At 45.1% G+C, this 24,671-nt stretch overlaps 1 protein-coding gene across 2 annotated transcripts in view; it reads right to left on the bottom strand.

Annotated features, from left to right (window-relative positions):
• ST8SIA6 (ST8 alpha-N-acetyl-neuraminide alpha-2,8-sialyltransferase 6) overlaps positions 1–24,671 on the bottom strand; it is a 564,875-nt gene that overhangs the window by 316,462 nt on the left and 223,742 nt on the right. For both annotated transcript variants that reach the window (XM_069648348.1, XM_069648347.1), the window contains exon 3: positions 9,769–9,822. In XM_069648348.1, coding sequence (XP_069504449.1) covers positions 9,769–9,822 — 54 coding nt within the window. The remainder of the gene's footprint in view (positions 1–9,768; positions 9,823–24,671) is intronic.

The raw sequence follows: 24,671 nt of genomic DNA, 5'->3' as shown, positions 1-24,671 counted from the left end.
GGCAGATGGAGAGCACGGCGTTCACTTACCTAAGGTGAGAGCGTTAACCTTTGGGGTTCTACAGGAGAAGAGAAAGGGAAGAAGAGAGAGACATTCAATAACCCAGTTCATTAATCCCATATTTTCTATCTGCAGACATCTTACCCTTCGAGTCAGACATACAGTGCACAGAGGTCCAGCCCAAAGAGCCAGCCGTGTGTTACACATCACCTTTGAAGATACGGTATACGCCCAGTCAAGACCGGCGCCTCTACGGGAATCAGGTGAGCGTTACAACAGCCTTGTTTGAGGCCTTTAGATGTTGTTATATCTTTTGTCAGCAATCTATCGCAGATCAGTTTTATCTGGATTGTTGTTCCTGTATAAAGGGCCTTTATAGGCTCTAAGATGTTCTGAGGACAGTTCCACTAGGTAAGCTTTGCCCAGATTAGCGACCGGTCTACATGGTCAAATGCCGGGGGCAAAATCAACTAAAGCAGTGTATGTTTTTTCTCCTTTGTACAGCACTCTCATCTTCAGTATGTTTAATAAGAAGAGGTTTAATGAGCATCCAACTTCTCTTACGAACCCACATTGCCTTTCATCTGAGTGGCCAGAGTCACAGCTCCATTGTTTCAGCTGCTCCAATAGCAGCGAATTGTAGATTTTGCCTAGCACATCTAATAAAAAAATGAGGCAGTCGTTTTTTTGATCCACCCTAGATCCTTTTTTGTAGATTGGTATAAGCTCAGATCTTCTCCAAGATGCTGGCAGGCTTTTTGATACTCCATTTGTACTGAAAAGTGCAAAGCAAAAGTTTGCCCATTCCTCAGGAGCCTTTTTTATCATGTAGTTCGTTAACCCATCTGTCCCAGGCGCTCGAGAAGCTCGGGCTCTCTTGATTAGAGTTAAGATTTCTAGTTTAGATAATTGTAAATCTTATCCTTGGATATTTCTAGTGGATGTTTCAGTCATTTGGCTGTCCAGTTCATTGTTGTATAGGGATGAGCAAAACGAAATCCATGTTGTTTCCGATACAGCGTTGGTGGTTACAGCTTTCTGTGTTGACAAAGTTTTATTTAGCAATGTCCACAGATTTCTTATGTTTTTGTTGCAAAGGTTTCCATCCTTCATCCTGCATCATTCTGAAGTTGGATACTTTTGTGCGAAATTAGCCAGTTCTGAAATTTCTGGCAGCATTTTGTGATGAGTGTGCTCTTTGATCCACTATTTCCATGACGGATACTTTGAATCTTGGCACTTAGAGTAAGTTTCTTTGCATGGATTGCAATGTCAAACACGTGTTGGTGTTTGAAATAAGGTTTTACACCTTTGTTGGCTTTTTCTTGCAACCCTTGCGGTAGGGGTAAATAGTTGGATCCTAGTTTTTGAACAATTGCATCACTTATTTATTTGGCACAATTTGATGACTTTGTCACGCGTAATGCGTAGGCGGTTTCTGCCAGCAGTAGGTTCAACTTGGCATGGGTAGCTCTGTTTAGAATCGTCATGTGTCCAGCTCATTGAGTTTGAGTAGTTTATGATCACTCTTGGGCATTTGCATGGTTTCTAAACTTTGTACATAGTTTATTAAGTTGTCAGATACAAGGAAATAATACATTGTTGAATGTGACTGGCCATTACTCCAAGTGGCGGATGTCAGTAAATCCCCCTCTATGTTGCCATTTAGCATCTGGATGTTGCGTGCGTTTATTTCTTTCAACAGGCTTTCTGCCCTAGCTGTTTTGTCAGCAAGGTAAATTGTTATTTGGTTTTGCCCGTTTCCCATATTGCCAAACATTGATTCAATTGATACATCATTATGTCGATGAAACTTTCTTTCTTCCAGTCCATGGGGTTCCAGTAGACGTTCATTAATATTATTACTTATTCCTTTGTAAACTTGTGGAAGTTAGATTTCAAGGTCAGGACCTGTATATTTAGGCTTGGATTGTCTATGGGGTGAATTGAAAGGTTTAGGTTCTTATTAATCAAGATTAGCAATCCAGAAGATGGTCGACTTTTTTGATTTTTTCGTGCAGGATTTAAGAATATGTCGTAACCATGGTCAGCCACGTTTCCTTGAAACATAATATATCATATGTTGCCAAAGTGTAGCAATTGTTGTTGAATAGGTGAGTGTAGCCCCTCATGTTCCAGGAGCCTAAGATAATTCTATTTGTCATGAGAGGTGCCTCATTCTAATTCAATTTTGTTCTATCTATGGCTCCCGGTAGCCAATCCCAATTTGAACCGTTGAGATTTACCTCTGTGTTGTTATTTTGCATACTAACGGCACGACTCATAGCTCCTGCTTGTTGAGTTTGGAATGTTACTTGCATGCACATTCTGTTGTTACTGTCAATTTCTTCCTGTGTATATTGTATTTGCTTAGGGTGTTTAGATACTTGCTTTGGTTGGAGATTGTGCTCTGTAGCTGAGTGGCTTGCACTATTTAGCTCTCTTGTTCTGGGATGTTCGGTCTGCATGGTTCTGTCATGTTCATTTGTTGAAGACAGGTGCTTATGTCGAAGCCAAGGGGCCATAATTGATTTGCACAGTTCAACAGTAATTGGGAGATTAGTTTTGATGAAATCTTCATGCACACTGCATCATATTTGAACGGTATTGGAAAATACACTGCTTGGATGTCACTTGAATCCATTGATCTCAAGATGAGAATGTGATGAAACAGCTTTAAGATGTTTGTACAGTTCATTTTCAATTAATCCTTTGTATGACCAATGCTTTACAGGTATAGTTCTATTTTTCTTTTTCCCTGTTTACCTTTTTTGTTTTATTTTGTTTGATTTGGTTTGTTAAAGTTTTACGTTTAAAGTGATTTAGAATAACAATAGAAAAAAGGAATCGGTTTCTATTATGAGTCATAGTTGTGCTGCCCGCTCAAGTCCCAGAGTTGAGCCTGAACAATGACAGAGAGAAATAAACACAAACTATTATTTCTGAGTCATGGGAAATAGCCTGCAACAAAGGAAGATTAAGTGTGGCAAACAACCTCTCCTACTTATTTTCCAAATCTAGATCTACATGCAATTAGTGCAGAGGGACCCACATGGACAGAGGCAATGTCATCAGTGCTTCTCTGGGAGGGGAGTTAGACTTCACACTTACCCAGGGGCTTATAGAATTGAAGATAATGGCAGGCCAAGTTACATGACTACTACCCCCAAATCCCAATCACACAACAGCACACTTTACAGCACACAGGGGTCTACACAATCAGTAAGCACCACCCCAGGGGTGGAGAGAGCCTACTGTATAATGCAGCCCGCTCATTGTGAATGCATGGGGAGTCCAAATACGACAGGAGATTGGTGGAGGGTGGTGAGAGAAAGGAATACTGAGATGAGAGTAGAAAGAGTGAGCTGGAGATGGGAGGGAGAGTCTGGCACATGTTGAAGGAGACAAGGAGGTCATCAGAAACCAGGGAGTTGTTGCGGATTAGAGAGGGGTGGAGAAGGAAAGAGGTGTTGTTAGGAGGCAAAGACTTGTTGGGTAGTGGAGGACGTTGGCAAAAGTGAGAATTTTCATCCGAGGAAACTGACATGTTTCAGAGTGGATGATTTGGACCATCAGTAAAAGGTTGAGAGACAGAGAGAAGATGCAGGAAATTGATCACGGAGGTCAGAGGGAGAGGTTTACATGAAGCAGATGGAGAGTTGCCCTGAAGTGGAGGAAACCTGTGTGGAGTTTGGAGATACCATCAAGAAAGAAATAGAGTAGGAGGTAAGTTGAATTCTGCTACAAAACCACTGAGCAGGAAGGGGGAGGAAGGGGGAGGAGCTAAATGCCATTAACATCAGCGGTAGAGAGAGAAGAACTACAGGTGGAAATAAATCTATAAGACCTGAGGAGGAGGAAGGAGAGCAGTTAATGCTAAAAGGAAAGAATAAGAAGGTTCTGGTCGACCTGATCAATCCAGGGCAGCGACACCACCAAATTCAACTCCTGGATGAGTTTTTCTGTTCTGCCCACCAAAACCATACATGTTGGCCACTGAGCTCAAGACTACTGTATTCTACCAACAAGTGTATGGAAAGCCCACAACATAAAGCAACCTGAGGACAACGACCAGCGTTGTCAACATAACGTTCAGACAAGATCAGGTCAAGGATAACATGAATAAGAGACTCTGAATTTTATTATCACTTTCTTTGAAGAGAGGATATCAAGAGGAGTAAACGTGTAAAATGGCTTAAACTTCCCTCTCTAAGAGGACTCAGGAAAAGATCCCTACAGATTCAAGTTAACTTGGGTTATTTTTGGATTTCCTTATTGGCACTCACCTTACACACAGTTGTTTCCCTACACCGCCCCTACATGCATCACATTATTCCCTGTGTTTATGGCTAAAACATGTCTCATCGTGTGTATTTTGTGATAATAGTTATAGGCTGTCTCTTAACTAGGAGTTCTACTGAAGAATGGAAAGCAATATGAAAATCATTTAAAAAGGAAGGTGACAAACATTACCCAGACAAGAAAAAGTCTTTTGCTGAGGCCGACCCCAAATGGCTTGTATTGAGTGAAACTCAGTACCAGATGGCGAATACACAAGAGGCCCTGACAGGAAGTTCACTAGAAACCAGGCTGGCATTAGAATGTCACCAAAAGGTTTTACCTAGTTTGAACTTATACAACTCTGATCTCCCAGAGACAACCATTTCATGATCGGACATGGCTTATATTTAGTTACCAGCAGAAGTGCCCGTTCTCCAAACGGGTTCTGTGGACAGACATGATAACACTGATCCTGTAGGTTTCTGTTGCAATTCGCTTGATGTGCTTTGCACCCTGCAGTAAACTGCACTGAGAATGGGCATGTGTGGCTGGCTGACATACCCGGGGGGCAGACGTTGGAGGAGGCGAGAGTCGGTGTGCTGCTGCATATTATACTGGGACCTTCGCTACTCTCTCCACACCTGTTGCCTCAACCTGGTGTGGTGCAGTTCGTTATGGTGCATTGCAGCACAAATATCTTTGAAACCGTGCATCCTAGGCATGGACATTGAATTTTGTTCCTCATGTCGGGACAGGTCCTTCTACGACCACATTGATGTTTCACTGATTTCAGGCAACCATCTCATGTGTGAAGGTGCTGAAATCCAGGGAAAGGGGTGGAGTGTCTAAATGTCACATAGCCAGCAATGTCTGGAGGGTCCTAACAGGTAACTATGGAGGATTTGGTGCAGATTGGTGAAACGGTGCGTAATTGTATAATGAACAACGCTTCGCCAAGCCACAAACCCACAAACAAATGTTGACTTTGCTGAAATCCAGGGAACGGGCTGGGGTATCAAAATGTCATGCAGCATGTAATGTCCGGAGAGTCCTAACAAGCAACTATGCACAATGTGCTGCAGATTGGTGAAACGGTGTGGAATTGTATAAGGAACAATGCTTTGTCAAAAATGCCACCACAAACACATTTTGACTTTTATATATATAGATTCAAGGAAAAAATGTTAGTTGCAGGGACGTTAAGATGAGAACTTAATGCAGCATAACCCTGGAAATTCAGCAAAAAGCCACCTTAACTTCAAGCCCCCTGTTGCGCAGACTATGACCACAATGATAACATCGCAGATCACATCACTGATGACATCACTAATTACATATTGTATGGGAACACTGATGGCATTGCAAATCACATCACTGATGCCATGACTGATGACAACACTAATTTCATTGTATATAACTGATTAAATAAATAATGGAATTAGACATAACATCATTTATAAGTTAGCTCATGAAAATTTGATTACCTTAATAACAATTTAAGTGGTGGCCTTGGCCATGATAAAGGCTGGGATCACTGGCCAGCACCAAAGGCTGTAGCCAGTGGTCGGTTAGTGTTCAAAACTACCAATGTGCATGGTTAAAGGCCATGCCTTGTAGCCTGTCACTGTTTTAAAATATACAGTGGACAACGTTGAAGGCTGTAGTCAGTGGCCATGGCTAAAGGCCATAGCTAGAGCCCATTAATATGTCAGAATATACAGTTGGCAGAGCCAAAGTCTGTGGCCACTGACTAGTATTGTGTTTAAAACCGTGGCTAGTGGCTGGTTAGTGTATATAATATATAGTGGGCATGGTCGAAGGCCATAGCTAATGGCTGGTTAGTGTTGTGCAATACACAGTGGGCACGGCTAAAGGCCATCGCTTATTGCATTTTATTATTTTTAAACTTACAGTGGACCTGGGCAAAAGATGTACAAACTGATCAAGGTCCAAGGCCATGGCCCATTCATATGCTAGAATATATAGTGGGCATAGTCAAAGATTGTGGCCACTGGCCAGAATTGTGCTAAAGTCCACTGCTAGTGTCTGTTCAGTGTATATTATGTTGAAAGCGGCAGCCCCTGGTAAAGGCCAAAATCTATGGTTGGTAGCTTGTTAGTGTTTTAAAATAATCAGTGCACATGGGTGAAAGTTGTGACCACTGTCCATAACTGAAGGCCATGACTAGTACCCATTCATGTGTTAAAATATATTTGGCCATGCACACTGACCATGGCTGAAGGCCATGATTAATGACAGTTACTGTTGTAATGTAATTAGTGATGTGATCTGTGATGTCATCATTGTGGTGATAGTCCGTGCAACAGGGGGTGTGAAGTTAAGGTGGCCTTAGCTGAATTTCCAAGGTTTTGTTGCATTAAGTTCTCACCTTGACATCCCTGCAACTAAAGTTCTTTCCTAGAAATGTCAAAGGTTTTCTTACAAAGTATTGCTCACCTTAACGTCCCTGCAACTAAAGTTTTTTCCTTGAATTTCAAGGGTTTTGTTATTCCATGGATTTTAGAATGTTTCCAGACTACTTGCATGGTCTTCAGCCATGGTCAGTGGGCATGGCCTTTGGCCGTGCCCACTCTCCATTTTAAAACGCTACCAGACCATTAGGCATGGCCTTCGGATTGCAGGCTTTCATAACTCACAATGTTTTTAGGGTATGCGCAGTGAGATTAAATTATTCGCCATGGAGCACACACTTTGGTTAAGCAGCGTTCTCCAAGCGGTACACCCCTTTTTGACCCAATCATTTTGGCGCGGGATGATTTGGCATGCCCATTCCACCCCAACGCCCGTTTCGGCATGCTCTTTTCGTCACGAAAGCCATACCGGCACCCTTATTTTGCCGCAAGTGATATTTGGACATGGCTGACATTGTAACCACGTATAAATACCATCATGCTAAATAAGCTCACAGGATGGCACTGCAATAAACCTCGCCACCTCCCACTTGCATTGCTTTACTTTTAATTACATTTTTTTTTACACATACAGCCTTGAACCCTGGTCTGCCAAAGTTCAGGGCCAGCAGTTAACCACTTGACCACAAAAGCATGCTGCTTTGATGGGGCATACATTTCATACTTAGCCTATAATTTAATATGTGCAATGATCAAAGGCTAGGTATGAAACTTGTAAAAATCCAAACAATAACATCATTGTAGCATAATAGTACACAGGGTTTTCTGATAGCAGTGTTCAGCATAAAAGTGATTTTTTAATGTCATTTTTTCTGTTTTTATAAAATGCGGATGATGTGTTTTATGAGATATTTAAAACTAAGAAAGCACACAGCATTCAGGAGTGTGGACTGTATGCCATCCATGCAGTAACTGGGACCCACCCTGCTTAGTTTCAAAACGAGGAAGGATCCAGCCCCCTTAGGCACTGTTTCTCTGAGTGTTCTTTTAAGGGGGGGGTCATATATTAGGAAACATGGCCTTAGTGCGCTGATCCCTTCCTTACTTTGAAACTAGCAGGGTTTGTCCCAGTTACTGCAGGGATGGGAAACCCACTGTTGCTTCAAAAATACCTGTTTTTTATTTTTTTATTAATGACTGGGAGACTACAAATACCAGAATGCAATTCAGAAAAAGGCAAACAATTGTCTCAGAGTGCAAAACATTCAAGGACTGACAGTAGCACAGTTTAAAAAACAGTAAATAATTCAGATGTCCATTTGGTCGCCCATCCATGCAGTAAGTGGTGCTCACCCTGCTTATCTTCAAAGCAGGAAAAGGGCTGTTGCAATCCTCTAAGTGGTCTTGTAAGTTTGGCTTATTTATCATGCAACATGGCCTGAGGAGGCTGGCCCCATCCTCACTTTAAAGCTAAGCAGAGTCTGTTCTGGTTACTGCATGAAAAGCCATGGCCAGCGACCCCCGGCACCACTATAGTTATATAAATATCTTTTTTTTTATTTAAAAAGTAACCGCGGGTACCCAACTATACAAAGCCGCGGTTATCTGTAGTCCTCGGATATAGACGCAAATATCGGCGAAAATGCTTCTCTGCCGCCCCAGGCCATCATCAAGTGCCCCGCAATCTGTGCCAGCTCCCCCCACTCCCAGAGGGCCTCCTTAACTCACCTGCCCTCTCCCTTTCACCTCAGAGCAGATGCTGCTTCTGTGACACAGTTTGCTTTCAGATGTCAGCTATTTGCGGCTATAGCCGAGGCTACAGAAAGCTTTGTGTTGCAAACTCGGTCCCTGGACCCCCTCCAAATCCCAAATTTCACTCAGTGCTTTATAACCATCCCCCCACATCTACCCTGATGGCATTTGTATATTTCTTGACCTGCAAATAGCTTTTTACTGCGTTTCATTTTCCCAAAACCTCGGCTATAGGCGCAAATATCTCTCGCATTAAGCGAAAAACAAGATTGCAGGTCGTTTCATTTCTGATAACCATGATCCTGCAATGCACCATAGGGAGATATAACTATACTTTTAGGGGAAGAGGGGACCCCCTTCTCCGTCAAATTTGAAAATAACTAAGGCACAAAATAACCCCAAACTAAGCATGGATCGCGAATCAACGTTTCGTACCCAAGTTGTTTCAGATCTGTTCCAATCTGTCCAGCAGTTTAGGCTGTGTGCTTTGGCAAAATTTACATGTTTTGACGCTTAATAATGTTTTTATTTTTCAACAAATCTTTACGAAACTTTGGAGTCTGGGGGGCTGCAGACTTTTAATCACTTTCGACATTTCGGCCAAATCCGTTACTTGAATAAAAAGTTATTAACAATAGAATTTTGAGGGGTTCCTATGTGTCTATGACTCACTTTAACTATAGGGCGGGCTGCCCTTAATAGATTAATAAACTGCCATCAGGTATTATACATTTTAGGATCAGTACTACCTGTGGTTAAAGGCAGATCGTGGTCACTGGAGATGTGTTGGCAGGAAAGCACATGCCACATTGTACTGACACGTTGCCAATCTATGAGGCAACTGATGAGGAGTGTCAGTAGACAGGCACAACACTATGTGTGCACTATGCTTTTCTGCATGGAGCAATATGAAAGTAGTGGGGTGTGATTAGCAGAACTCACTTTTAGAGACTGATCTAGCTGCATCATTTCATTAATAAAAATAATAAAAAAGATTAGGCTATTTTGCCTTCCCAGATGGCATTCCGACGGGCCATTCCAACAGGCTAGTGTGGGTCAGTTTTGTGGCTACTAATCCCTATGTACTGATCAACAGTTGTTTTATGGAAAGTAGCAGATATTATTTTACAATGTGTGTCACTGTTCTTGGCGTCCAGGCCTATTTTCTTTCTCAGCCCAATCCTATGATTGACATGCAGAGCAAGGAAAGGACCCTTGAATGTATCTTTACCGAACCTATAATGAAACCAAAACGATATAAATCATCGACATTTTCATGGTTGAAACATAATCATGCACATCACATTTACCCAAAATCAGAAACAGATATAAGCAGTTGAGATGTTTACTTAATGTGACTTACAGGTATAGCTTGTCTTGCTTCAGAAATCGAAATGCTACCGAAGAGTTGGCTGACCTACAAAAAAGCAAGAATGACAAAATTATTAAACTTTTACACTTTTGACCAATAGCAAGAAGTGTAATCTTCATACAGTTAAAAATGTAACACCAAACCATCCATAGCAATACGACTTGCCTATTGCATGCAGTACACGAGGACAGTTATTGTTGAGATGTTTGCCGAACTGCGGTTTAGGCAGACATGGACTGTTCTACAGCAAGGTAACTCTAGCTGTCTTCCTAGGATACCACCAGGAGGGGGCACAAAGCTGTTGTTATAAACATTCATTCTACCCCATTGCAAAAGAATGAAATATGAAGATAGCATTTTGCCTGAGGCCATACAAATCCTTGTCTTCCTGGCGCTGTGTGCAGGAAGGCTAAGCAACAGTTTAACTGGTGCCAACCTTTCTAGGAGAAACACACAATTACAAAGGTAGCATTGTGGCCTCCAACTCTGCTTCATTCCACACAGCTACATTACCTACACCGGGGATCTGCAACCACTAGCTCTATTGATGTTTTGGACTGTAACTCATATCAGCCAGCATTGTCAATGAGGAGTCATGGGAGTGGTAGTCCAAAACATCTGGAGAGCAGCAACTTATTATTATTATTATTAATAAAGTTATTGAGCGCAGACCTAGCTTCGAGAAGTAATGGAGCACTTTACAGAGGTATACACCAATACAGATACATAACCTAGCACTTTACAGAGGGGTACAACATTACAGATGCATACCAGAGCACTTTTCAGTGGTAACAACAGAACAGATATACAGCGGGGGGTAGGATACAGAGGGGCACAGAGGAGGGATACAGCTATAACGGTTGGCAGGGAGGAGTGGGGCGAGCCCCTGACCTAAACCAACCCTGCCAAGGCCAGACATTGTATGTTCATTGGCACTGAAGAGTGCATTAAGCAAAATAAAAACACTGACAACTTCACCAAGTTTGTTTGTAATTATACTTATAAATCTCTGTGCTATCATCCAAAGGCATCTAGGTGCTGAAATTAGTCGGCTAGATCAGTATACAAAGGCACACAAACTAGAACAGAAAGGTATTAAGGGCTTTACGAAAGCTCAGGTGATCAGTGATCTCCTGAAGATGAAAAGGAAGGGAATTCCATAGTGATGGAGCAAGCACAAAGAAAGAGCGGCCACCGGTATGCATTTTGCAAAACCTCTGAACATTCAAAAGAAGCTGGGAGGTAGATCGCAAAGATCTTGAGGGGGTGTGGAGGGTCAGTTTGAATCAAAGGAATAATGCCCCCGAAAGGTGAAAAGTGCAATGTGTAATACACTAAATGTTAAAATGAATACTGCTTTTCACTGGAAGCCAGTGTTGTGTTTGAAGAAACAAAAAAAGTGAGCCAGCCTGGGTGCACCCAGTGCTAAGCATGCAGCCGATTTCTGTAAGATTTGCAGGAGCTGAATTAGAAAATCAGGTTGGCCCGGATATGTACAATTATCAAGAGAATGCATGATCAATGAGGTCACAACCGTGGAGTGAAACTTGGATGGTACAAAAGGGGGAATCTTTTTTAGGAGTTTCAGTTTAAAGAAACCAGAGTTACACACTGATGAGAGGGAAGACGTTTAATCCCAAGGCTTTTGACAGATGCACTAGGGGCAGTACAAGGTCCCCATGAATCAGGCCAATACTGCGACTTCCAAGCCTCAGAGTTGGAGGAGCCCATCACCAAAATCTATGTATTGTCCCCATTTAGTTTCAGGTAGTTATTCGACATCCAATTCCCATTGGCCGTTAAACGTGCTCTGAATTTCTAGAGGGGGTGAGTCTCAGGTGCAACAAGGTGAAAGAGCAGCTAAGAGTCATTGGCGTATGTATAAAAAGACCCATCATGTTCCACAATAAGATCAGCCAAGGACCGAAATAAAGATTAAAGAGAAGAGGAGAAAGAGAGGAACCCTGGGGGACACCACATCTTAGAGCTACAGTAGAAGAGTGAAAAGGAAAAAAGAGATACCATGTGTAAGAAAGGAAGAAAGCCATGAAAGAGAAGAACCAGATAGACAGCTCGAGGTGATGGAGGAGGATACTGTGATCAATGGTATCAAAGGCCACAGAGAGGTTCAGGAGAATAAATACTCCGGTCTTGCTGCGGTCCTGGAGCAAGGCCAGATCATTCAAAATCAAAATCATAACTGACTCTGTACCCATCACGGGCCTGAAGCCAGACTGGAAAGAAGATGATTACATTCAAGATAGCGAGAGAACTGAGGAGTAACAATAGCTTATATAGGTTTCATCAAAATTGGAAGAAGAGATATGGGACAGTAATTAGATGAAAGGGCTGGGTCCATATGGGGTTTCTTTAAAAGCAGAATAACTAAGGCGTGTTTTAAGGAAGCTATGATTGCTCCAGTAGAAAAGGAGTAATCAAGGGCCGCTGTAAATAAAGGAATGATTTCTAGGCCTAATGACTGAATAATATAAAGGGGATAGGGTCAGTTGGGGATGCATATTTAAGACTACGCAAAGCAGCACAAGTAGCTTCATCAGAGACAGGTTCAAAACAAAACAGCTCTGCAGGGTCACCAGAGAGGGAGATTAAACCAGCTTGAGTATATACTGAAGACTGAACACTGTCAGTAGTAATAGGCTGACGAATCTTACAGATTTTCTCAACAAAATAAGTGCTGATAGCATCACATCAAGCTTGAGAGCAACGGGGATCTGCTATCGGCAGTGGAGGGGATGAGAGCTTCTTAACAACTCGAAACAGTTCCTGTGAGGAACAAGATGAAGAAATAATGTAGTTGCATAGCATTGGGACTTTGCTTCTTTAATCACTGCATGATAACATGAAAGTGTCTGTTTATCATTTTGTTTGGATACAGACTTCATAGTAGATTGTTTACGTCTTCTAAGATCAGGAGAGAACCAGTGAGCTGAGGGCTTGGTACGACTGGCGATGGACTTATCTGGGGCCAGTATATCCGCTTCCTCTGACATAGCATTAAGTACAGTAGTACAAGGTACCAAATTGTTTCATTCAATATGGCGGGATGTACTAACCATTAAACAGTCGGCCACTGAGGAAGGCTGAACCCTACCCCTGAGACGACGTAACTGCTGAGCGGTAAAGGGTGCGAACAAGGAAGGAACATACTGAGTGGAAGAAGATAATGAACTGACCACAAAACCGGCACAGGATAAAAACAGCTGTCAACACTTTGTCTGAAATGATCAAATCAAAGACATTGGCCCTCATTCCGAGTTTGGAGGTAAGTAATTTCTCTTACCGGCATGGCGCAAATAGCGTGTCCGTGCTAGCACCAGTCCACTAATTAAGGACTATTACGACTTTGCGTGCACAAGCTTTGCGCCATGCCGGTAAGGTACCTAGCGCCATGCCGCAAAAGGCTCCCAAAAAGCCCTTACCTGCATGATGCTAGGCGCAGATTACACTTCCAACATAGTGCAATGCGACATTAGCGGTGACCGTAAATAGCGGTGACCGTAATTAGCGAACACCGCTATTTACGGTCACTGCTAAATAACGGAACTGGAAATAGCGTCATCGCACAGGAACGGGAAGGATCACGGAAGCCATCTTTAAAAACACAATCCATTGCCATCCTCAGCACACAGGACCCCTGGGACACTGCTGATTGAATGAAAAGTACCCCCTACAAACCAAGAATGCCTAAAGCTCTGAAGAAGGGATCTGCCTGCCTCTGAAAGGAGAGATTTAACCAGGACGAACTGTAGATGCTTGTGGACACTTTGCATGAGCATGCAGCCACAGTCTTCAGCAGCAACATGAGGAGAGAGGCAGTGCTGCGTAAAAAAGAGATCTGGGCACTAGTTGCCCAGAAGGTTAGCGCAGTGGGCAACACACCCTGCACGGTGAAGGACTGCGGTAAGCGGTGGGATGATCTGCACCTAAGGGTGCACAACATTTTATCTGTAAATCGCACTCAGGCCATGGAAACTGGAGGGGGACCTAGTTAACCCATAAATCTCACCCCGTGGGAGGACACATGTGCAAGCACGATTGGGTCTGAATCGATTGAAGGCGTAGGTGAGATGGAGTGTGGCGCCACGACATCTGCTGATGGAGGTGAGTGTCCAAAGTAAACACTGCTAAGCCAAATCTGATGAAAGACAATGCCAATGTCTGTCCAAAGAGTCACGCCATGGTCGGCCACACACACACACTCCCTGTAAAGTAGGCCGAAGCAAGTGAGACACATGCTGATGCCTGCTGCAAGGCCATATCGTACATGACACATACCACACAAAGTAGGAAATTCCACGAGGCACACAGCGTGCATGACCAAAATAGTGATCATGTCAGACAGCACTGTTCCTGGCCAACATGAGTGACTCTGACATATGGCTGCATTTACCACCCATGTATGAAATGAAGTGCCCTTCCCAACACAAATGCCTCTTACCCAAAACTGTGTGGATGAGCAATTGTCCCAATGTATGTCTGATGCCTATCCAAACATCACTCATGCCGTCCCTCTCTTCCACCCCCACAGGCAGTGAGCATGACAGCAAAGAGCAGGACACCACCTCTGCACAGGCCACATCCAGTAACAGGTCCCAGGAGGACATCAACCGTCCGTCAACTTCCAGGGAACAAGCCAGGGGGCACTGTGTCCCAGCAAGCAAGCCACCGCAGGGACACATAGCACCTGTACCACCAAGGCCCGTGGATGGCACACCACCCCCAGCACCCCCGACCCACTGTTCTGGCTGGAGACACCTGTCAGACACCCCATTCAGAGGAGTCCAATGTGGCTGGGGAGGTGGCAGCCACGGCACCCCTTACAGTGGAAGACAGCCAGGATGCCATCTAGGGCACCATTGAGGATGATACAATGGATGTTGCCCATGCCACAACCCAAATTGCATCCCCCCAGGTATCTACGAGCGATACCGTTAACACCAACACCCCAGAGCAGTTTGCCCATGACGACACCCAGGGACATATCAATCCAGTATCCAGTGTTGGGGAGGATGAGCAGGCTGGGCATGCCAGCCACATACCCAGCACACCCACAGGTGCAGCTGAAGGACCACAGCGGGCTGCTGTGCTCACTGCATTCATCTGAGAATTTGTACAGGACAACCGTCAGGCCAGAGTTGAGAGGCATACAGAGTTGTCAGCACTGGGCCGGTCCTTTACAGACAACACCAACCGCCTCTGTGAGGAGGTCTCGGGCCTCTGGCAGGTGCTAGGGTGCATCGCTGATGCCTTGGAGGCAGGTTGTCCCACCCCACCACCTCAGCAGGAGGCCACACCATCCTTCAGCAGTTCAACCCAAACCAGCCCGCTCCGTCGGTCAGTCCGTGCACTGTGCTGACGGGACATGCCACCCCCTGGCTCTGGGAGTGCCAAGTGAATGTTATGGCAGCCTCATGTAGGCTTTGTGGACTCAATGGGACTTGTGTGGGGGAGTTGTGGGGGGAGGGGGTGAGGGTGTGTGGGGCAGTTGTGGGGGGAGTCAGAGGAGGGTGAGGGTGTGTGGTAGAGTTGTGGGGGGTGGGGGGTGAGGGTGGTGGAGGGTTTTGACACTTACGTTAATATTGTTACATTCAATACACCAGTTGTGTGAAAAAGAAGACCTGAGTGGACATTAATCATTGTGCATGTGTCATTTAATCATTCACAGTGCATACTGTACATGTACCCCCACACCCAGTGCTCTATGTCCAAACATTATGTCACCCTCTGCTGACATGTGTGTCAGAAATATTGTGCGATCAATGACTGACACACAACACGTCCCTCCTGTGCATCGCCACCGTGATGAGGTCTTGCCACAGCTTCCTCCTCCCCTTCATTATCATCAGGTGGTAGCAGTTCCATGTCAGGGGGCAGGGGCACGTTCCGACAGATGCACATATTGTGCAGCATGACACATGCCATGATAATCTTGGCCACCTTCTCATGCCTGTAGAGGAGTGCCCCACCCGACCGGCTGAGGCAGCGAAATCGTGCCTTCAACAGGCCAAAGGTCTGCTCGATGGCCACACGTTTACGGGTATGGGAACGATTGTAGTCCTCCTTGTGCCTGTTCTGTGGGTTTCAGACCGGGCTGAGGAGCCACGGCTTCAAGGGATAGCCACTATCACCTGTATGAGAGAAAAATGAAGGTAAATGTCAGGGTAATCATAAAGGACAGCTGTACTAGTCACACATGCCTGCAGTTTATGGCTGCCCATATGCACATGTCCCTGGATGCATTGCCGCCATTTAATGTCCCTCCATGTGTCCTGTGCCATGTTCTAATGGTGTGGGTTTCATCTTCAAGATGATGGTGTGAACTGACGTCTAGTTGCACATGCATGGTGTATGAATACAGCTGTGTGAGTGTCAAAATAGTGAGGTGTTGTTTCCTGTGAGAATTGGCAGTAGTCTGTGCAATATTGGGCAATCAGCATTGGCATTCCCATGGTGACATGCAGCACTCCTGTGCTTGTGCCGGCCCTGTGCCGGACTGTGGATTCCATAGTAGGTTCAGTATGATGCACTCCCAGGGATGCTTGTCCTGTGTGGTCATATGCTGGAGACATCAACATGGTGCATATGCACTGCATGGTGCAGGATGGCGTACGGAGGCTGAGGGTCGCTGATGGGTGGTGCACGTGTCTTGGGTTGTGGGGTGGTTTCCTGTCAGTCATGTCTTGATAGGTGTGGACCTTACTTCATTCATATTGGATTTGTGTGTCTTGTACGGTACGTGATGATTTGGGGCACAATGTTTGGTGATGTGTACATCCTGCAGTCTCATCAACATTGGCAACATGGTGGTGTGTGCATCTCTCCCCCCTTTTCAATGCCATGTGCCAGTCCTGCTACTTACCAAGCAGCTAGGCACGTCGTCCAGCATGTCGCTCCACGAAGCGTGGTAGCGTGGAGTTCCCCAGGACCAAAGAGTCATGAGTTGATCGAGAATATCGGGCACAACAATGTGTGATGATCTTGCTGGTGTCGCATACCATCTGCACATTGATGGAGTGGTATTGCTTGCAGTAGCGGTACACCACCTCCATGGCATGCGGGACCACCAACTCCAGGTGGGTGCAGTCGAGGGCACATACACAATTTGGCATGCCTGCCAGTGCATGGAAGGCAACTTTTGTATATCTCCTGGGGAGTCCGTGGTAGGGACCATCTTGGTGTGGGAGGGGGTGTGGTGTGTGGGCATGTCGCTAATGCTGGCATGGTGGGTCGCGTGCGTGCCCAGCCCGCTATTAACGGCATCGTACTTTATGATGCCGCTAATAGCGGTCTGGTTGGTCAGAATAGCCCATAGCGGTAAGCGATGCCGCTAATCCTTTAGCGGCATCGTTTTTCCCTTACCTCCAAACTTGGAATGAGGGCCATTACCTTTACAAGAAGTAGGAAGGTGGCTGAGTACATGAAAATGAATATCAGCCAAAATAGTAGTCCAATTAAGAATTAAAAGTCTTTAGGATTGCTATGCCAAATGTTAAAATCGCCCATTAAAACAAGCTTCAAATTATCCATGGCCAAATCTGAAACGAGTAGAGTGAATTCATGGACAAAGCTAGCTAAGGAATGAGAAGTGGGGCTGATAAGCAGTATATGAATAGTAACATTTAATGTCATTTGCATCCGAATTAAGAAGAGTTCACAAGGTAATTGATGTATCAATGTAATCGAAGTAATCGAAGTACAGTTAACAGCATTTGAATAAATGAGAGCCAGGCAGCCACCGACGACAAGTGGAGGGGTCCTATCCAGATGTAAAATTCTATATTTTGAAGGTAACATATGCACGATATCCAGATCGGAAGTAGGAGTAAACCAAGTTTCTGTTAGACAAAGGATATCAGGGGAAAAGCCACAGCTGATCTGGCATTGATTAGGAAGCTAATAAGAAAGGGTAATGGAGAAACTATAGTAGAACATATTTTAGCAAGGCAATTGGCCCGTCCCTCTACAGAGCTGTCATTCATAGATCCTGGCCCAGACGAGAGGGGAGGAGACAATTCATGGACAAAGCTAGCTAAGGAATGAGAAGTGGGGCTGATAAGCAGTATATGAATAGTAACATTTAATGTCATTTGCATCCGAATTAAGAAGAGTTCACAAGGTAATTGATGTATCAATGTAATCGAAGTACAGTTAACAGCATTTGAATAAATGAGAGCCAGGCAGCCACCGACGACAAGTGGAGGGGTCCTATCCAGATGTAAAATTCTATATTTTGAAGGTAACATATGCACGATATCCAGATCGGAAGTAGGAGTAAACCAAGTTTCTGTTAGACAAAGGATATCAGGGGAAAAGCCACAGCTGATCTGGCATTGATTAGGAAGCTAATAAGAAAGGGTAATGGAGAAACTATAGTAGAACATATTTTAGCAAGGCAATTGGCCCGTCCCTCTACAGAGCTGTCATTCATAGATCCTGGCCCAGACGAGAGGGGAGGAGAAAAACTCAGCGTAAAGCAAGTGTTCAACAGGGCCAACGATATCAAGTCATTGAGAGAATAATAATGCACAGACTCAGTATTAGACTGAGCCTGTTGCGATACCAAGGGCCCAGAGCCTTCAGTGATATCTTGACAGGACTCTAAGGTCCATGTACCGTCCGGACCATGGGCAGGGCAGACAGGCTTGCCCCGGCATGTAAGTCATTGAAACCACCTTGGGGGGTGTCACAAAGCGGAAGAGCAAATGGAAGAAATACTTTCAAAAGTAAGAACTTTCTTTTAGCCGAGTTGTAAAATATTTACCAACATTAAAAACAATTTTTAATTCAATACATGGAATAGTCCCTATACACTTAGTAATTCAGCATTCACTCAGACTAAATAAATCACAATAAAGGCAACGTAACGGCAAGAGTGCACAGAGCATCAGATCTCACCCACTGCTGATGCACAGAGGCCAGCCAGAACATAAGTGCTCGAGACCATGTCGCGCCGCGTCACAAAGCGGAAGAGAAAATGGAAGAAATACTTCAGAAACTAAAAGCTTTCTTTTATCCAATTCTAAAATGTTGACCAAATATTAAAAACTATTTTAAATTCAATACATAGGGCCTCATTACGACCCTGGCGCTAATGGATTAACGGGGCCGTAAAAGGCTGCGGCACCGTTAACCCATTAGCGCCTTACTACGAGGTCCCTTTGCGGGACCCGACCTGAACGGCTGGTCTAGAACAGCCGTTAAAGTAAGGACCCGCAAAGGGACCTTGGTGCTAAGTACGGTACCGCAATTTGTGGTACCGTACTTAGCACCTTCCCAGTCTCATTGAGCCCTGTGGGGCAAAAATGGGAATGGAAAAGGGCCAATGTTCAATGGGGAATTACCGCCCCGCCAACCTTGGAATGGGGTGGTAATACCCCATTGAACATTGGCGGACTCGTTACGATACTGGCACCAACCATGGTGCTAATAGCGCCATGGTTTAGCGCCAGTATCGTAATGAGGGCCATAGAATAGTCCCTATACATTTAGTAATTCAGCATTCACTCAGATTAAATCTCAGATTCAAAATAAATCCCAATAAATGCAACATAATGGCAAGAGTAGACAGGGCATCAGATCTTACCCACTACCCACCATATACAGAACATGTGAAAGGACATGAAAATGTAATACCACAATACCAGAGGATAACCTGCACGCAAACACACAAACGAAATACCAACCACAAATACAAGAAAGCTTACTCAAGAGGTGTACTTAAAATGGATGCACCATGTTTGCATGACAGATAGTGGTGGAGGTGTACAACACGTATGAAACACATACACATTGTAGCACTGTGTGGGAGCATCATACCAGAAGACTACAATGCACCAGAAGTGTCTTTGTCATTTTGGTCACTGCGCTAGGATGCCTATCAGGAGAAACTGCAGGATATATTACCACATGCGAAGGAGGGAGCATCACAGAAGCAGACTGCACATGCTCCAAGCCAGGGAGAAGCTACACTAGGACAGCATATGTATGTAAATGTCCCCTGTCCCTTCCATGACTCACCATGTGAACACAACATAACATCTCATGCAGCCATGCCTCTGCCCCTGCTTTGGCACAGAAAATACACACATGTGAACATCAGAAAAGGGTTTCTTATTGCTAGAGACCAACGTCTCCCTTGTGCTATGAAACTGCTCAATTAATGAGGGGCCAAGGTCAATTACATGTCCCTAAATCAGCTGGTGGACGACATATGGGATCATGGCACAGCTTTGTGGTGGTGTGCCACATTCCTCGCCAGATGGGGTGCCTCAGGGGTCAGCTCTGTTAATTATGTTTTTAAAATATATATGGTCCTGCTGGCACAGTATCAGCAGCTAGAACATTGCTTTTCACATCCATACCCGCTATATATTGCACACCAGAAATGCTGCAGTGATGGTCACTGGGTTTGGGAAGGCCACTTCACGTTTCTGGTTGGATGTCTACTAATTACTTCTGCTTAAACACCTCCAAAACCTGAGACCTGTGGACCTGATCTGTCTTCCTTTTTCAAGTCCACCGGTTCTGAGCAAGCCCACTACCGCCATGCCCCACATCAGGAACCTGAATTATTTTAATCTCTGATCTGCTGTTGTGTTTTAGAGATGGGGGAGCAAAAGAATTCCTGGGTACATCTGAGGTGGGGCCGAACCAGGGGGCTCACCTGGCTCTAATGGGAAAACTTGATCTGAGCCAGGAAAAGGACTGCGTAAAACATAGCATGGAATACATTAGTGCAGAGACCCTGCTGTGACCGGGCCAGCCCGAGCCTTGCCTGGTTCGCCCCTGTCTAAAATGCATGACATCATAAGATTCAAGCTGCATAAGATGTGGATGCTGGATATAATATGACTGCATATATAACAAGGGAGCTTTAATAGTGTTTCGAAAAGGTCATGAAAATATTAAACCCTGTGCAAAAAATGCAAATAATGGTTTTGAGAACCTTCTATGCGGAAAGACAGCATGAAAAGGAAGGGCTTCAATTGACGCCGGGAGAATGAATAATTTAAAGATATGCATATGCGTACTTTAGTTCAACATAGCAGAGTATAATGAACAGGTGTATTTGTAGACCCCATGCTCATCCAGATGGGGTATGGTGGTGCTGCAGATAACACATATTTGAGTTCAACAGAGCAAAAGGCAAGATCCCCAGGCTAGCTGTGGTTTCCGTGTATGATGTGGTCTGCCATCACTGTGGATTTCAATGTCTGCGTGGCTTCACACAGCACAGAAAACAGCCTCTCATACATGTGCCGACGCTCATGGGCACTTCGAACTGAGATCGGAATGTTTGCATGGAGCCATGGCTGAGTTCATGAAATGGGAGGCATTTGCTGGTAGAACGTTTTAGGAGACAATGTGCCAGCTGCCACCTTCTGCCCATGCTGGGTCACCGGCAGAGGCGTAGCCAGGATTGTCTAAAAGGTGGGGTCTGAGGCTAATGTAGTTGGGTCCATCACAGTGATATTAACATCTGTAAATGCCCACACATCACTGCCGAGTAGACATTTACAGAGTTTGGTGGGCCTTGCCCACTCAGGCACTACTCTGTCTACGCCTCTAGTCACCGGTGAAAGAATGGCTGTGCTCAGGGTGCTAGCAGAATTGAAGCAGAATACGCCATGCAGTGCGGTTTTAATGCCCTTACTGGCAGCAAGACATTCCGAAAGAGCAGCCCAAGGCAAGAGACAAAACGCAGAAGAAACTATGACTGCACCACCAACAGTGGCTGAGCATCAGGGCAAGTTTCGGTCCACGCACACCTGCCCACGCACTTGCGCGATCTGAATGACATCTGGTCTAGTAGGATAATTGTCTATCCTCCCTTTGTTCCCCTCCCTTGCCGCGTCGCACCTTGAAACACTTGTGTATAGGCGCGTTATAAATGCCATATCATATCACCCACAGTCTGTAACAACATTGCCATGCACAACAGCACAGCTCCTCCCACATGCACTGCAGGGAGGACATGATGAGCCACTCTTCAAAGGCGACCTCGTCAATCTCAGATATTGTGCCCCAACCATACCACCTTCTCCCGCCTCATCCTGCCAGCTATCTTCATCATTACTCCACGCCTCCTCTCTTTTAAACAGCATTCAGTTGTTCCACAGCTAGATGTTCAGTATAGAAAAGGCTCTCCTTGCACCCATACTATACATACGTGCAGAAGCGTTGCTAGGGAGTGCTGAGTGGGCTATAGCCCCAGGTCTTTTGGTTGTAGCCCTGGATAGAAGCTCAAGGGCTACAACCAAAAGGCCAGCTAGCCCCAACACTCCTGACATTAGCTTAGCCCCTGATCATTTCCAGACCTAGCAACACCCCTGCATATGTGGAGGGATAATACTGAGTTGCACTGCCTCCTTCCTTCCTTCCTCGGCATGGCATTCTCCATTGCTTGAGGCAACAGCAAACACATAGGTTTGTACACATTAATGTATAGTCGGATATAAGTGATATTTACATAGCACTGTATCACTAGAGAGAGAGAGAGAGAGAGAGAGAGAGAGAGAGAGAGAGAGAGAGAGAGTCTGTGTGTGTGTGGGTGGGTGTGTGTGGGTGTGTGTGTTTAATAAAAGCCATTACATTATCAACTTCATTCTGCTCAGGTAAGCGACTGGGATTTTGCAATGGCTGCCTTAAGCAGACATAATTAAAATCTGTACATCACAGCATTCACCCACTAAGCAATCCTGGTAGCTGCACATGTACGGCGCTGAAACTGGAGACAAACAGACCAGCGTGGGAGGCTATCTGGATATTCCACCCAACAAATGAAAACCCAAATATCTTTAATGCACTCCAGGTTTGCAATGCTTCTTCGGTAACTGTAGAGCATTTTATTGTAAAGATGTAGGAAGCCACACCTTCCTTTCAGCCTCCAAGGTAATGAAGGAGGGGCAGGGGGAGGTGGGATTGGAAGGAAGGGGTGGGGGAGGGGGGTAAATGGACATATGGACGAAAATGGAAGAAACAGAGCATGCATTATTTTGTGACTACAATATGCTCTGCTGAGTGTGCCATATAGTGGTGCTTTCCAGATGTTATTACAGCTCAGTCTGTTCCCACCTCATCCAGAGGCGCATCCCCTGGGAAGTCAGTCTAGGATCCCATCCATTGCAGGCGCAGTGCATTTATGATCCCAATCCCTGCATTGACCCATGTGCAAAGCTGCCTTTATTATAAGGATCCGCACTGGACACATGCCCATGCCCCCATGACAGTCCTACAAATCCACCTTCAAAAACCGCACAAATCTGCTTACAATGTGGCTCGTCTACTCAAAACGTAATCATGCTACCTGTCTCTGAAAATGTCGCACAGCCAGCTCCTGTGCACCCCAATCCTCCCTCCCCGCGCGCGCAAGAGACTGGGGAGTGCCTTATCCACGCCCCTGCCCGGCCTGGCTGCAGCAGCGGCCCCTATCTGATGATCCCTTCAGATAGCAAAGGGGCGCGTGCACACCATGCTCATGCTTCCAGCTGCACGATAATGACGGTGGCCACGCCCACTCCCCTGTCACGGAAACCGCCGCCACAGGAAACCACGGTATTGCTACGAGACAGGGCATATTAAACATTTCTAAAACCATTTAGTTACCAATTATTTCAAAATGTTACAACGTAAGAAAAGTCAAAACGCTGCGATTTTTATATGGTAAGCAATAATCAGAAAACCCCGATAGGGCGCCGCAAATCTGTGGATGAAAAAATAAAGGCCAATGAAAATTACAAAAATGCGCACTTACAGAAAGTGGGTGCGTAGGTAGAAAATATTGATTCCAAGGCATGGAATATTAGTTCAATACAAATAAGTTTCTTGTGGTCGATTTTTGGACCAGTTTGCCATTACTATTGGCTGCCTAACAAGCCGATTTTACTCTTTCATACTGTGTCAAAATTCACCCTCTCATTTTACACAACCTAAGCGCTCCCCTTTCATTGGTATCTTCCTGCTGCTCATAAAACACACCATAATAAGCAGGGTTTTAAGTGGACCAGGGCTGGTGAGGGCAGACTCCTGGCAATTTGTCCCAAAAGTGCTCCCGAGCCGAGGCCCTGTCGGGGCTCATCCCTGACTAGTCTTTGCCACGCCGACACCACAGACAGCCCATGAAGCCAAAGTGCTGAACCATGGGCTTAATTGTAGAGGGAGGCGAGGGTGTTTGTCCCGCCCCAACTTTCATGACACGCCATTTTGTCTCCCTCAGTTGGCAGGGGCCCCTTTCTTTAATATGTCATGCATCCCCCTACATTTTAAGCAAAGTTACTCCACTGCGCTGCACGGTTAACAAGCTGCCTGCAGATGTCAGCACTGAGGATTAGAAAAATGAAAAGGCAAATTTTTCTAAACCAAAGTACTGACACTTGCAGTCAGCTCTTTAACCATACAGCCTTCACCTAAACGGACTGCCTGCTGCCTCTGCACTCAGAAACAAGAAGAGGGCCCATGCAGGAAGAGTCATCACGCATGAATCTTTACAGAGAAACAAAAGGAGTGGCCACCACTCCAGCCCTCCTCCTGTCTCTGAGTACAGAGACATCATGCAGCAGGCAGATCTTTCACTCAAAGAGCACCTAGTTAAAGGGTTGCATGCGGGGGTCCACTGGCAACCCATTAACCAATGGCTCCTTGAATGAAAGGGTTGCCTACTACATGAGATAGCTGGGGCGCACTGGTGTCACACCTTTGGTGCGCCCAGCCCCTCCTTTTGCGGTGAGTAGTTTGACCAATGTTCCTGAATAAATATTCTTTCAAATTCACAATTTGAATCACATTTTATCACAAAACTCCCCCTGGGATACTACTCAAAAAGTCTGTCACAAAAGGAATTAATTTCCTTTTGAAACTGAGGGCCACTTTTTCAT

The sequence above is a fragment of the Ambystoma mexicanum genome, chromosome 2q, assembly GCF_040938575.1.
Source record: "Ambystoma mexicanum isolate Mex_15411 chromosome 2q, UKY_AmexF1_1, whole genome shotgun sequence".
NCBI lineage: Eukaryota > Metazoa > Chordata > Amphibia > Caudata > Ambystomatidae > Ambystoma > Ambystoma mexicanum.
The sequence above is the reverse complement of the archived record's forward strand: the minus strand, read 5'-3'. Positions and strand labels throughout refer to the sequence as shown.